Below are 13,004 nucleotides of genomic sequence, written 5' to 3' on the forward strand. Positions count from 1 at the left end.
CCAGCACGCGGTGTGCCTGGTAGATAATGCGGTCCTCTTCGGCGGTCCAGGAGGACTTCTTCACCTCAGGGTTCAGGTGGTTGTGCCAGCGTTCCCGGCACTGCTTGCCAAGACGGCCCTTCAGATGCTTGGCGATTGACGCCCACTGCTTGGTTCCGTAACAATTCACCAGCTCTATCACCTGAATGGACAACAAGAAAGAAAATTAAATGTCATTTGTGGATTTGAAAGTTTGGACAGCCTGCAAACTAGGTTGGGATTTATGATTTAATAAAGTAAATTCACAATAACGACTTAGAACCTCTAACTGAACTGGATATAAATCAATCTGTTCCCAATAGGCAAAGCTTCAATCAATGACGGAGAAATCCTAGATCCCCAACGCTCCCCTCCTTTCCCCAGACTTACCTTCTCATCCTCCTCCTTGGTCCAGGGCCCCTTGACCAGGTCAGGATTGAGCACTTTCAGCCACCTGTGCTGACACTGCTGCTCTGTTCGGTTCTGGAAAACGCAGGGTTATGTTAGAATCCATTAAATAACATTAAACGTTGGCATGCTTACAACCACACCTTCCAGAGCATTGTGAGAAACCTGCAAGTACAATTCAATAAAAAAAGCAGCTTAAACAAACATCCCAGTTGTAAATATAAAATGAGACCCCCTCAGCATCAAGAAAAAGCAGCATGCATGTTTTAAAAAAAAAAAAAAAAAAAAAAAAAAAAAAAAAAGGTTTGGCAGAAAAAAGGAGCCTCTAAATATCCCCCCATTCTGATTACTGTCAATGGTGCTAGAGAATGTCCAAACCAAGTTTCAACACAATTGGATAAAGCAGGCTGTGTGGTCCAGTGGTTAAAGAAACAGGATTATTATTATTATTATATCTAGATATATGCAAGAGCGATGCATACAGATGGGTGGGCTCTGTCCTGGTGGAAATGGATACGCACCCCAGGCAAGGAAATGCCAGTTCATCTCGCTCCCTTCTTTTCAGTTTGGTTGCAGACCCTTACCGTTAAAAAGCTGGCGATCCTCTTCCAGTCTCCTTGTCCAAAGTTCTGAACCAAACCTCTTAGACTCTCATCCTGGAAAGACAGAAAAAAAAAAAAACAACCTCTGGCAATTAGACATTGTGCAATTTCAGTAGATGTCTTAAAATGAGCTGCTTTTACTGACATATACTACTGAGTTAAACAGAGCTCCAAACTTTAGACATACAGTTAGACACTAGGGATAGGCGCATGTAATCATTCATATGGATAACCCATTCGAAAATTGTTATTCGTTTGCAAAAGTACAAATCGTACAATCTATCTTGTATTGCAAGAAAAATAAATGGTTAGAAGAGTCATTTTAACCACACTAAGCCTGACGCTGCAGCCCAATAGAGATACTTATTGAAGCACTGTCAAACAGTACAGAGATTGTTATTTATTTACGTATTACTTCAATTTTGGTATTGCGTGCCAGGGGCGCATTGATTTAAAGTAGTGTAGTCGTCTAGTAAATTACTTGTATTTGATTATTAAAATATACAGAAATGCCCAGCCCTAGTAGACACACACACACCTCCTCCTGTGTCCATTTCACTTTGACCTTGCCGCTGTCTGGGACATCCGAGTCCGTGTCCTGGTACTGCGTCTCCTCACCGTCCTCACTGCATCAACATCATCAAAAGAGGGGGTCAGGATATGTCTCAGAGGGATGATAAGAACCGCAGTCCCTGGCCCTTGACCTTGTCATCTCATGCAATAAAATCAATTTCTTACAGTTAGTTTCCTAAACCTTAGTTTTAATCTGATGCAAGTGCAGAGGGACTGCATCTTTAGTACTCTTCTGGGAAACAGCAAGGAGGAACAGTGATGCGCCTTTTTAGCTCCCACTGCTCTCCTGTGCATTCTCTACAACCCTTTCTGGAAGAACACGAGTGTTTCCTCGCTGGTGTACAGCAGCCAATGCTTCCACCTACTTGTGTCCCTCCTTGAGGTCCTTTTGTCAATCTTTAAGGCAATCTGGGGCTACTGTTTGCTGAGCCAGATGGTTTAAAGAACTACATTTAAACTGTATAAAAAAACTCGATTTCTGTCTGTGACAAAGTCCTACTGAATTGCTTGAGGTTCTGCACACAACTCACAAAAAACGCCCCTCCCCCACGTAACATACAATGATTACGTTACCGGCATGAGATTAAAATCCGTTTTCTGTTTGGCAATGTTCTCCAAGCAGTAAGCAATACAGGATACTGAAATACGTGTACAGTCTGTTCTCTGTTCTACTATCAAAAATGGTTGTTCCAAGCTGCCGCTCGTTCACTTCAGAAGCAAATAATTAGGCGGGTATTTTTTTCATTGTTGTGTACAACGGTCACACAAAGAAGCAACGAATACAAACAAGCTTTTCTCAAATGCAAATACTTTATTTATTTTTTTAATAACTTTTAATGAACAAATTTCAAATTAAAAATTGACTCTCATAACTGGGGAGGAAATATGTTTTACTTATGTAACTAAACGAGACAGTGCATTTAGACTTTTTCAACAACGACAATATTGATTTACAACAGATATATTAGCAGAACAAAGACTTTTCCTAAAAAAAAATGTAAACATTCAGAGACTTGAAATACTTGAATTAAAAGGTGCAGTGGTAAAATGCATTTAAAAACTGTTCATGCAGCTCATCTCAACAAAAATTCACAGAAGTGCAAACACTGAAATAATGATACCCCGGTTTTCTTACCCCTGCGGCCACCAGGACATTTCCTCCTCCCTGCCTCCAAGAGTGTCCAAACAAACAAATCCCGAACAGCAACCGTGCAACAAGCGCACCCTCCCCGTGCATTAAGATTTCAATTTGCTCCTTTCCACTTTATACTTAAAAAAAAAAAAAATGTGTGTCTTTTTTTTTTTTTATGCAAACACTGCTTTTTACTTTTCTTAACTACAGTTCCTACCTCGCGCCGAGCGTGCCCACAGCTTTCCCTGGGATGACGCGTTACCGCGCGTAGGGGAACAGGAACTGAGTCAGTCGTGCGCGCACTCGCTACCCCGTGGATTCGCCGGAGCGCGCAATCGCTACCCCGTGCATTCACCAGAGCGCGCAATCGCTACCCCGTGGATTCAAGGGAGCGCGCATTCCCCTATGCTCGCATGTGAAAACAAAACACAGTTTCAGAAAACATATTTTTGATCTACACGTACACAAATGAGAACTGACATTCTGTGGTTTCAATAATATTTATTACAATAGAACGGATGAAGTGTTTTGAATAGATTTCAAACAATGTTCTTTGTTTAAAACTGTATTACTATGTTTTATTTGGAAGACTGTACACACGTGAAAAATACAATTTAATAAACAATAAGAATAATACAGGTGTTAATATTACTGCAATAATACTTCTGTATCTTCTGCAGTTACCTGCTGAAAAATACCTTGCTGTTTACTGTTATAATATACAACTGATAACATTAATTTATCCTTGTGAACGATCGAGTAAAACACTACCAATTAGCACATGCATTGTTACTTGGCGTGTTTATTGTAAATAATCACATTTTTAAACAGATCAGCCTGGCAAACCGATGCGTGTAATTTACTTGCAAAAAACATCACAGATGGCTTGATTTGAAAAAACATTACTTGTAATCAATCCAACATGCCCCCTAATTTGTAAATGTGTCCGTTGTGAGAAAGACGTCTCAGTTTAATTGAATTAAACGATTACATATTTAAATTGGCGTTCCACATTTATTAGGTGGAGTATAAATTATTCAGACCACCTGAAGCACGCAGTATACTAGATTACGTAGAAGTGATGGAGAGGGAGTGTGCATACAGCGGTAAGAGAAACGAGGACAATGTATTATTTTGCAGTGGGTAACAGTGACTCTTTAATGCAGTACAATACTGATGTGTTTCTACAGTCCTTGTCTTCAGCAACGCTTTAGTCTAAACAACCAATAGACACATGGCTGTATATATTGTGTGTGCCTGTAGATAATCTAACCACAGGCAGTCTCTGTGAAGGGTCAGCCGTGGCGCCACGCAGATAATATATCATGTTTATACTCTCATGAAGAAAGAATCAGTCCGTGGTTCACTTAGAAAACTTGGCACGAAGTATTCGTTCTAATTTAACGCAATGTTTTGTTAACCTTATTGTAATTAAGTATCGCTGGAGTTTTGTAATTGTATAAGTCTTTTAAGCAGTTCACAATGATTGCGTTGTATTTTCACACGTGGTTGTGTATTTTTACAGTGGCGTTCCAGTTTATTTAGGGATAATGAAAAAACATTTTGAGTTGCGAGATGAACGCTAGGTATCTCTTAACATCTTGCAAATACACGGTTTATGTATGAGATTCAATCTTTAATTCAAACTGTATGCACAAGCAGTCTTACAAATGTTTAGAATGGGACGGAGATTAACAGCAGTCCGCTATAATTTAAAAAAAAAAAAAAAAAAAAAAAAAAAACTGCTTGCATTTGTCTAATGCTACAGCATGTCCAGGTGCCTTTTACAATGAAACCTGTGTACAAAATAGGTGCTTGTTTAACACTGACGAACGTTGCTCTTTTGTTTAGGTTCTCTTGCCACTTCTGCAACCTGGAGCAACCAAAGCCCTTCTTTGTCCAGCCTAGTGCTGTCAGACCTGGACCAGGGCTTTGTCCAGCTGCAGGACCACAGTGCATCTGCCTCCTCTACTCTGGACCTTCAGCTGAGCAGTAGAGGGAGCAAGGCATCCCGCTCTGAAATTGTCAACGAGTTCACAGAGAGGCTAGGAGTGTCTGGGGCTGAAGGGGGTGCCTGGAGCCTATCCTCCCTCTGCCACTCCCCCAATGCTGCCTCACTTCCTTCCCACAGGCTTCACAATCTCTCCCTCCTAGCCTTGGAGCACGACCACAAGTTAGTGGGAACCCACACCCTGGATAGCAAGGCCTCCACCCCATGCCAGGGAGAGCACCACCCAAGTTCCTCTACAGAGAGCTCTGCCGATCTCTCATGTGTGGACCTTTCGGCCCTGCCACTAGGTTCCCAGCCCCTGTGGGAGATCTCTTTGATCCAGCATTCCCAGGATCCTTGCTCTCCTTTGGAGTCGACCCAGCATGAAATGCCAGAGATCTTGGGGGAGGCACCGGCAAGTGTGTCCTGGAGTTCTGGGGTAAAGACCACACCCTCCTCCTTTGCTGAAAGCCTGTCCCTGCACTGGGCGGGCATGAAGCCTCAAGTGAATGATGGTGGTCTGCGCTTCAGTTGCGAGAACCAGCAATCTTGGAAAGAGATGATGGCTCTGGGCTGCCACATCCGACCTTTCACCTTCTCCCAGGCCTCCCCTGACGACCAATGGAAACTCTGAAAAGCTGGCTTGTTCCCCTGCTCTGAAGGAAAGCTTCTGGCCTCGGTAAATGAATCGTAAATGATTTTTGCTGTCATGCAGGTTGGTGGTTGTGCTACAGTTTAAGACATGCCCTAAAAGTATGTACAGTACTTGTATATCTTATGGTGGTATTGCAAGGACCATTCTATTTTGCCCCCTTTTTTTTCACATGGGCTGTGAACGTGGATATTTTCCATGGGTGGGATCACTGAAGGGAATCACAGAGCACTAAAGAGATTGACTGAAATCTGTAGAGTACTATGGTACGCAATATGAGCACCCAGGTTATAAAGTCTTAAAATAAAAATGTTTTTAATTTATATTGTTTGAAATAAATACTGTTAACTTCCTATCCACTACTTGTGTTTGAATATTTTATTTTTTTTACATAGGCTTTTATCCCAAAACCATCTTATTTTAAACTTGTGCAGTTAATTGCAAGAATATTATAGAGATTGTAGACAGCCATACATGTTCGCAATAGGGACTCGAATGTTCCAAGGTAATGCACTGTACATGTGCAGATTTGTCTTCTAAAGGTTCCTGAAAAGCAACTGGGCATCTGAACAACCTACAAATGGTTCAGTGTGTGGTTTCTCCCCCCCCTCCCTCCTTGTTTCAGCCAGTAACCTGAATATTGTGTGTTTTACTAGAGATCACACTGGCACTTGTGTTTCATTACTCTTATAGCAATACAATATTAAGTGTCTGTTTTCTAGTCAGTGTTTGTGTAAAGTTTCATCGGTTCACTAGAGAACCACTTTCAAATGTGTAATGATACACTGTTTGACAGCTAAATACAAGATTTTTGTACAATTGTTACCCTTCATAATTCAAGAAAGAAAGAACTATTACTCTTAAATACTGCAAAATATACTTTTTTTTTTTTTTTTGTACAAAGTGTGTGTAATGAGCCCTTCCACAATGTTGCACACTGAAGTTAAAAAAAAAAAAAAAAAAAAAAAAACAAACAAAAACACACATACAGAGAAACACAAATCCACTATTTAAGAAGATGGTTTTTCCTGGAAGTCACCTAAACCCCCTCCCTAACAGCTGACTCTCTCTACAGTGTGTGTGGTTTTTAATGCACCATATTTTCCTTGATGGTAAAATCTGTGGAATGAGATTCCATTATCACTTTTTACAATATGTACATACGAAGTATAAAATACTTGCCACAAAAATAAAGGGAAATAGCTAGTAAGTGTGTAGGGAAATGCACTTTTGATTTCAAAAGCAAACTCTGTCTATGGAGAGAGGGCACAAACCCCCTTTTGCTGTTCAAATCTCAGCAAGCCTAATTGAGGAGCAGTCTGTATGAAGAATCAGCAGTGGAGCCACACCTCATCTGTTTCAGAAGGGTGAAAATTCTGCCTCGGTAGTATCAATGTCATGTTCCTATGGGGAAAAATAAAGAAATCGTTTTGAAAAAGTATTCTTGCAGGAGCACAAAGTCAATAAAAAAAAAAAACAACTGAAAACAGAACTACAGCAGTTTCAGTAATGTATGTATACTGGTCATCATTATTTTTCGAGACAGTAGATACCGTTGCTATTCCTGCATTACAAAAGATGTTGAACCCACCTGATTTAGCTTCTTGAACTCCACAACCTGGAAGAAGATGTGCTCCAGGATGTGTTTAGCATCTCGCTGCTCTTTGTCCAGTTTGCTGGTCACTCCCAAGATGTCCCCACACTTCCGTACATAAAACTCCAGGTCATCATCAGTGCCTGAAGACAGCAGAGAGATTGGGTTTAATATACAAGATCACAATTGGGTTCTTGCGAATCTGGCATGTGGAAAATGTCCACTGGTGATTAAGCTGAGAACACCAAACTAAATTAATGAAATATGGAAGGGAAGATTGATATTGCACACCTGTTTTTTCCTTCAGATTTGCCTAACAAGGTCTTAGTATTATATTACTGTGGAAATCCATTGCATTTGCACTGTTTAATGATGTGAACTCACACTTGTTTGAAAGCTGAGCAAGCCGGACCTTCTCTGAGGAGAAGTTCTCATCGAGGTCAAAGAGTTCAAGTTTCGGAGAGGGCAGCTCTCTGAAAGTGGGAGGGAAAACCTGCAAAAACACAAACAAAAGCAGGTTGAGAAAGGAGCTGTACAGCAGCTGGGACTGTTTAAAAGAAAACAACAAGTGTCACGGGAGTCAATTCAGAAGAGAGAAAACAAACAACGAGCACCTTTTTACATACTTTATGAGAAAAAGAGCAGCTAATGTCTTGTTATGTATGACAACTGAAGCCCTTCCCCGAGCAGTCTGTTACTCACAGCAGGCTGCAGCGTGGGGAGAGGCGTCTCAAACTGCGGCTGAATCAGCTGGAGAGGCTCGTGTTTCACATTCAGCTGTTTGAAGGCTCTGCAAGAAACACACACAGGTTCAAGAGACAAGACACCAGAGCACGCCTCACATAGACCACAAACTGACCTATAACATGTCTACACAACTGCGGTCTTTTAAAAAAGTGTAGCCTGACATTCATGAAATAATTAGTCCAGCCACTAAAACCTTGGCAGCATCATGCCTTTTCAGATACAAGACCAGTTAGGGTTTTAGACGAGAAAATTGACCAAGTTAAACAAGGAATCGGGGGTCTAGTACTGACTTGATGACCTGCGGCAGTCCACTGGTATTCAGCGTGTAAAGCGACATGTCAAAGAGCGAGGTGAAGTCACGTGGGTTCTCATCCCCCTCCTGCAGACACACCCGCAGCCTCTCCGACAGAAGCCCTGTGTTCGGTAGCATCGTGTAGTCTGAGATCTGGAGGAGACACAAAGAAATTCAACACTCAACCACTGTAAACTAGGAGTTACAACAAATTCCTTTTCTATTCAAAGCCTCAGAGGCTCTCTGTGAGTACTTTATTATCTCCACTGGAAAGCACTGGAGGGTTGCAACACATGTACTGTAAAACATACTTTCTTTTGTTTAAAATGAACATTTTAAATACTACTTAGCACTTGCACACAATGCTAATTTACACATGTTGAATAAACGCCCGCTCATGCTAGAGATCCATGATGACAGATTAGATCTAGTCATACTGGATTTTACAGACAAGGCCACTCACCTCAGGGTCTTCAGCATCAATCTGGTTCAGGTGAATCTCATCTGTAGTAAGCCACTGAAAAACGACATCCTGGGAAATGCCATGTAAAATTAAAAACAACATCAATAGTCTGCTGGACTAGGCCTTTTTTAATAGTACATTTTCTAAGATATCATATCTGACATCCAAATATCTACCCAGTTTTACAGCAAGGCTCAAGTAGAACTAAGGGCTCAAATGGCTTTGGTTAAATGCAAGCTGAGCACACAATGCTGACTTACTGTAAAGAACGCCCTTTTAAATGTTAGAAGAAACACACAGGTCTACTGAATACTGCTGAATCCAAACTCTCACCATTATTTTGCTGTTCTCCTCTTTGTCTAGGTACTGGTCACTAAACATGTGGCAGGACCCCAGCACTGCCAGCCTTCCTCCCTGCTGCAAGACACAACACGAAAATACAGTGTCATATTTAGAGTTTCCAATATCTGGTCTTGGCAACAGCTTAGTGCAGTAATGCTATATGTGTACAGGATTTTAAAAATTGTGAGAAACGATGAAATGAAATGCTGGTAAGGATCTCCCCATTACCTTGAGCTGGTAGAAGGCGAGCACAGGGCGGTTGAGTGGGAAGCAGACTGACCCTGTGGAGAGTACAGCTACAGCTGGCTTCATCACATTAAGAGTGGCTCCATAAGGGTACACGAAGGTAAGCGCCCTGGGGAGGTACAAAGATACAATATTGATACCATGGATGAGTTTGAATCTACCAACAGCCGATTCATCTTATAAAAAATACAAGATTAAAGCAAGTGGTGGCACGTACTTTTGATTTCCCACAGAGTCCTCCCTATCAATATGTAGAATGTATTCTTTATTAACTAAATTAAGCCTTGCTTACAAATAAACATATTAGAGCTGGGATAATTTGAATATTAAAAAAAAACACTGGTTGAAATGTATTCTGAGACAAATATTACCATGTTCCTACAACAACTGACTTTGATAAATGACTGCATCAAAAATATATCATGAATACAATATATCACATCAAAATCAATGCGTAAATAAAATCTGAAATAACAAACATTCCACTGTACAGAAGAGTGATGCTCTATATAAATTAGCTAAATTAGTTAATTAATTATTCAAGTTAACCCTTGAAATTGCACCTACTGCGAGTTATTCCCACTGCTGTCATCATCAATGATTCCGGTCACCAGTTTCCCAGCAGCACTACTCACCTCTCTGGAGGTAAAAGCATGTTAATGTAATAACTTATCAGTAAAAGTCTATACAGTGGCTCTTAAACCACAAAATACCAAACATTGTTATATTTACCTAACCTGCACATTTAAAAAAAAAAAAAAAAAAAAAAAGATAAAATCTTCAATATCTGAAGTTGGTATCCTTTAAAAAATATTTATGCAATGGTATTGTTCATTTTTTCACATAATCCCGCATAAACACAAAGTATACTATTGCTACAAATGTTGATGACTAAACACAGACTAGAAAGCTTCTATATCAAACTTTTCATTGAAGTAAATTCTCTAAGTTTACCTGTTTAAGACGCCGTTGGACACAAGTGCTTCTTTCGGGTTAAAATATTTGTAATACACATTCCTCACCACAGCATCTGCAAGGTAGAAAGAGGCTGTAAGCCCACACACCCTGCAGAAATGTACAGTGAAACAAAACTATCCACACAATAACTACAAAGATAGTAGGTTTTGGAAACCAAGCCCTCTAGCACAAAGCAAAGGGTGTACTAACTAGTAAAGACTCACCGTTGTTGACCATGATTCCAAACTCCTCAAGCAGAAAGTTGATGTTGGTGTCATACTTAAGCTCCCCACCTTCACCCAACATGACCAGGACATCCCCGCCACTGTCCAGGTATCTCTTCAGCACCTCGAACTGAGCGAACACAAACAAGCTACAGTGTGAACTCTAGAGCAGCTGCACTGCATTACATGACTTGAGACAAGCAGCACCACATGATAAACCTTAAGTATTTGGATACAGTGCACATGAATATAAATATCAAAGGCCTATCCATGCCAGAACAATATCGTGTGTTTTCTTCATGGACAGAGTTACCAGAGATGACCACAGAAGTCCCTAGGACACTCTGTTGCCAATCCTATATTAATAAGGAGAAAACATATCCATGCCGCACAATCCAGTGCTGAGCCTCTTACTTCAGCTGCAGTGAATTTCTCTCGGGGTCCGGCTGTGATCCACAATTTCACTCCTCTCAGTTTCTCCTCTGAAATCTCCTCTTTAAAACTAAAGTGGGAAATGAAACCCAGAGTTGTGATTTGTTTAAACACTGCAATCACTAGAGCTAAAACCTAGTTTACAAAAAGTACAAAGGAGTTTCAAAATTTGACAATGACGGGCATCCAAATTGATACACATGTCTGTCACTGAAAGTACTGCAGTAACCAGCCACGTCATCTGAAGCTATAAGAAGTCACACAGCTTGTTACTGAACTTTGAGGTTCTCTCTTACATTTTATTTTGTTTCAAAGCAAAGTTTCAGGTCCTGACAAAAGGCATGTAACACAGGACTTGTCAGGCTCAATAACCAGCCAAGCTCTGATAAGATGCTCACTCCTAGCCCAGGGTTGGGGCAAAGTCTGGAGGCAGTACCTCTGGATTTTCCAGTGCGTTTTCAGCTTCTTCTGCAGGGATTTGTAGCCACTACTCGCTGTAAACATCTCCCGCTTAGAAGCATTGAACACAATGGTGTTGCGCTGGTCCTTCTCCATGTTTTCCTGCAAAAGAGGTGAAGCTTGTCTGTGTTAAAGACATGTTTGAGAATAAAACTTTAGAGATGTAGTACTACTGAACAGATGAGCACACAATGGTAAACGTTCTTACTATATCTACATTAAATGCCAACTTTCTAAAGTATTTTTATTTTTTTTTAATTATTGTTTGATGGGTATATTTTACTTGTGTTTTTAAATTATGTGTTCCCCTAAAAACAAACAAACAATCACCTGCACCAGGTCGTGTTGGCATGGAGAGACAACATAGATCGACTGTTAGTAACAGTTACACTACAGACAGGCTGAGTCACACACACATAACAGAGTAGACTATATTCATGCATATTAAGAAAAACTGATAGCATATACTAAATTAGAATAGGCAGAGAATACGTGTATCTATACAGGTGTTTTTAAATTGAGCCGACCACAAAATATGATGCCGGTATCTACTCTATAAAACGAACTTTTATTCTAAATTAAGTAAAATGTTCGAGGGGAGAAGCTGACAAATTGCACAACAGCTAACAGTACAAAATGTAATTTATTTAACAGTTTAATTAAAACGCTTTTGTTAAAGGTACCGCATTGAATACGAGCTATTGCTTTCAACACCTTTTTTTTTGTTTGTTTTGCGAGTTCTTCCTTTCCTTCCTCAAGCTTGAGACGCTTTTATAATATTAATCAAAGTTTACTTAGGAACTCCTACAGCCTTCGGTTCGGACACTGCGTTGTCTTTACCTGTCTGTTGGTCACCATCTTTCGCAGGCCTCTTCCAAATGCATTCTGGGAGCAAACAACAACCGCGGTAACCATGGCCGCTTCCACCCTGACAACGGGGCATTCCATTCTAAATCAATAGGGGTGGTAGGATTGTGGGATTAGCCAAATCTGTTGGCTAAAGACCAGGCGCTCCCCACAAAGCATTATTTTCCTCCAAGAAAGCGCCACTTGCTGGTTTGGAGTGTCATCACTCCACATTTTTCATCGTCCAGCACAGTACAATACAACAATAACATTTTATGTAATACTTATTAAGTGTTCTTTCCTACAAATTATTTTGGCAAAAGCATTTTTATCATGATTTATTGTACGTGACAACATCTCCCCACAGCGAGCACAGCATGGACTCTACCAGTGTTTTTGCATCACACCTTGATCCAGGTTTTATCAGAGATCTAGCCAGACATGCTCCCACTCCGCAGGTAGCCAGGCTGGCTGTGTGTCTCAATCCCTGGCTTGTTCTATGGCGTGCATGTGATTATGGAAACCAGGCTCTGTGTTGTGGGGCATTTTTGTGTCATTTTCTTTCCCCAGACCAAATGGGGCCAAGCTGGGAAACAACAGCAGCAGTCATGTGAATTTAAACAGTGCTGGAGCTGCAATGGTAGACCAGATCGCTAATTATATAAAATTCATGATGAAACCAATGCGAGGGCAGGTTTAAACCAGGATTGCAAAAACGTGTCTTTCAGCAGTTATGTGTGTGAACTGCAAGGAGCGAGAGCAGTAAGCAGAGCTGAGTCACTCCGAGTCCGCGCTTGGCTCCTTTAAGAAGACAGCCTCTAATAGCCCTTAATGTTAATCATTAATGCAGCATAGCTATTAATAGTCAGCTTTATTAACTTTTAATCAAGTAGTACGTAACTAGAAGTAACTGCGTACTGTCTAAATACTTCTAAATCCCAGCACCACCTCTAACACAGATTTCTTGCTTCATACAAATTCCCCTGGTACTGTCAATGGCTTTGCACCCCTTGCTCTCTGGCCTGGA

At 40.7% G+C, this 13,004-nt stretch overlaps 1 protein-coding gene across 2 annotated transcripts; it reads right to left on the minus strand.

The window, feature by feature from the left end:
• Positions 1-6,349: 6,349 nt before the first annotated feature.
• On the minus strand, positions 6,350-12,071 carry ift52 (intraflagellar transport 52 homolog (Chlamydomonas)). Of its 2 annotated transcripts, none has more exons than XM_041225336.1 (14): positions 11,846-11,949; positions 11,109-11,233; positions 10,655-10,742; positions 10,241-10,370; positions 10,014-10,089; positions 9,627-9,698; positions 9,042-9,168; positions 8,805-8,888; positions 8,472-8,540; positions 8,007-8,161; positions 7,672-7,759; positions 7,354-7,462; positions 6,967-7,112; positions 6,350-6,779 (listed from the first exon to the last, which is right to left on the minus strand). In XM_041225336.1, the coding sequence occupies exons 2-14, from the start codon at positions 11,225-11,227 to the stop codon at positions 6,735-6,737; spliced, it is 1,308 nt and encodes a 435-aa protein (XP_041081270.1). In that variant the 5' UTR covers positions 11,228-11,233; positions 11,846-11,949; the 3' UTR covers positions 6,350-6,734. The 2 variants fall into 2 exon arrangements, with proteins under 2 accessions (XP_041081270.1, XP_041081269.1); XM_041225335.1 differs by lacking the exon at positions 11,846-11,949 and adding an exon at positions 11,972-12,071 and having other exon boundaries at positions 6,351-6,779.
• Positions 12,072-13,004: the final 933 nt, after the last annotated feature.

This window comes from Polyodon spathula, chromosome 23, assembly GCF_017654505.1.
Source record: "Polyodon spathula isolate WHYD16114869_AA chromosome 23, ASM1765450v1, whole genome shotgun sequence".
Lineage (NCBI taxonomy): Eukaryota > Metazoa > Chordata > Actinopteri > Acipenseriformes > Polyodontidae > Polyodon > Polyodon spathula.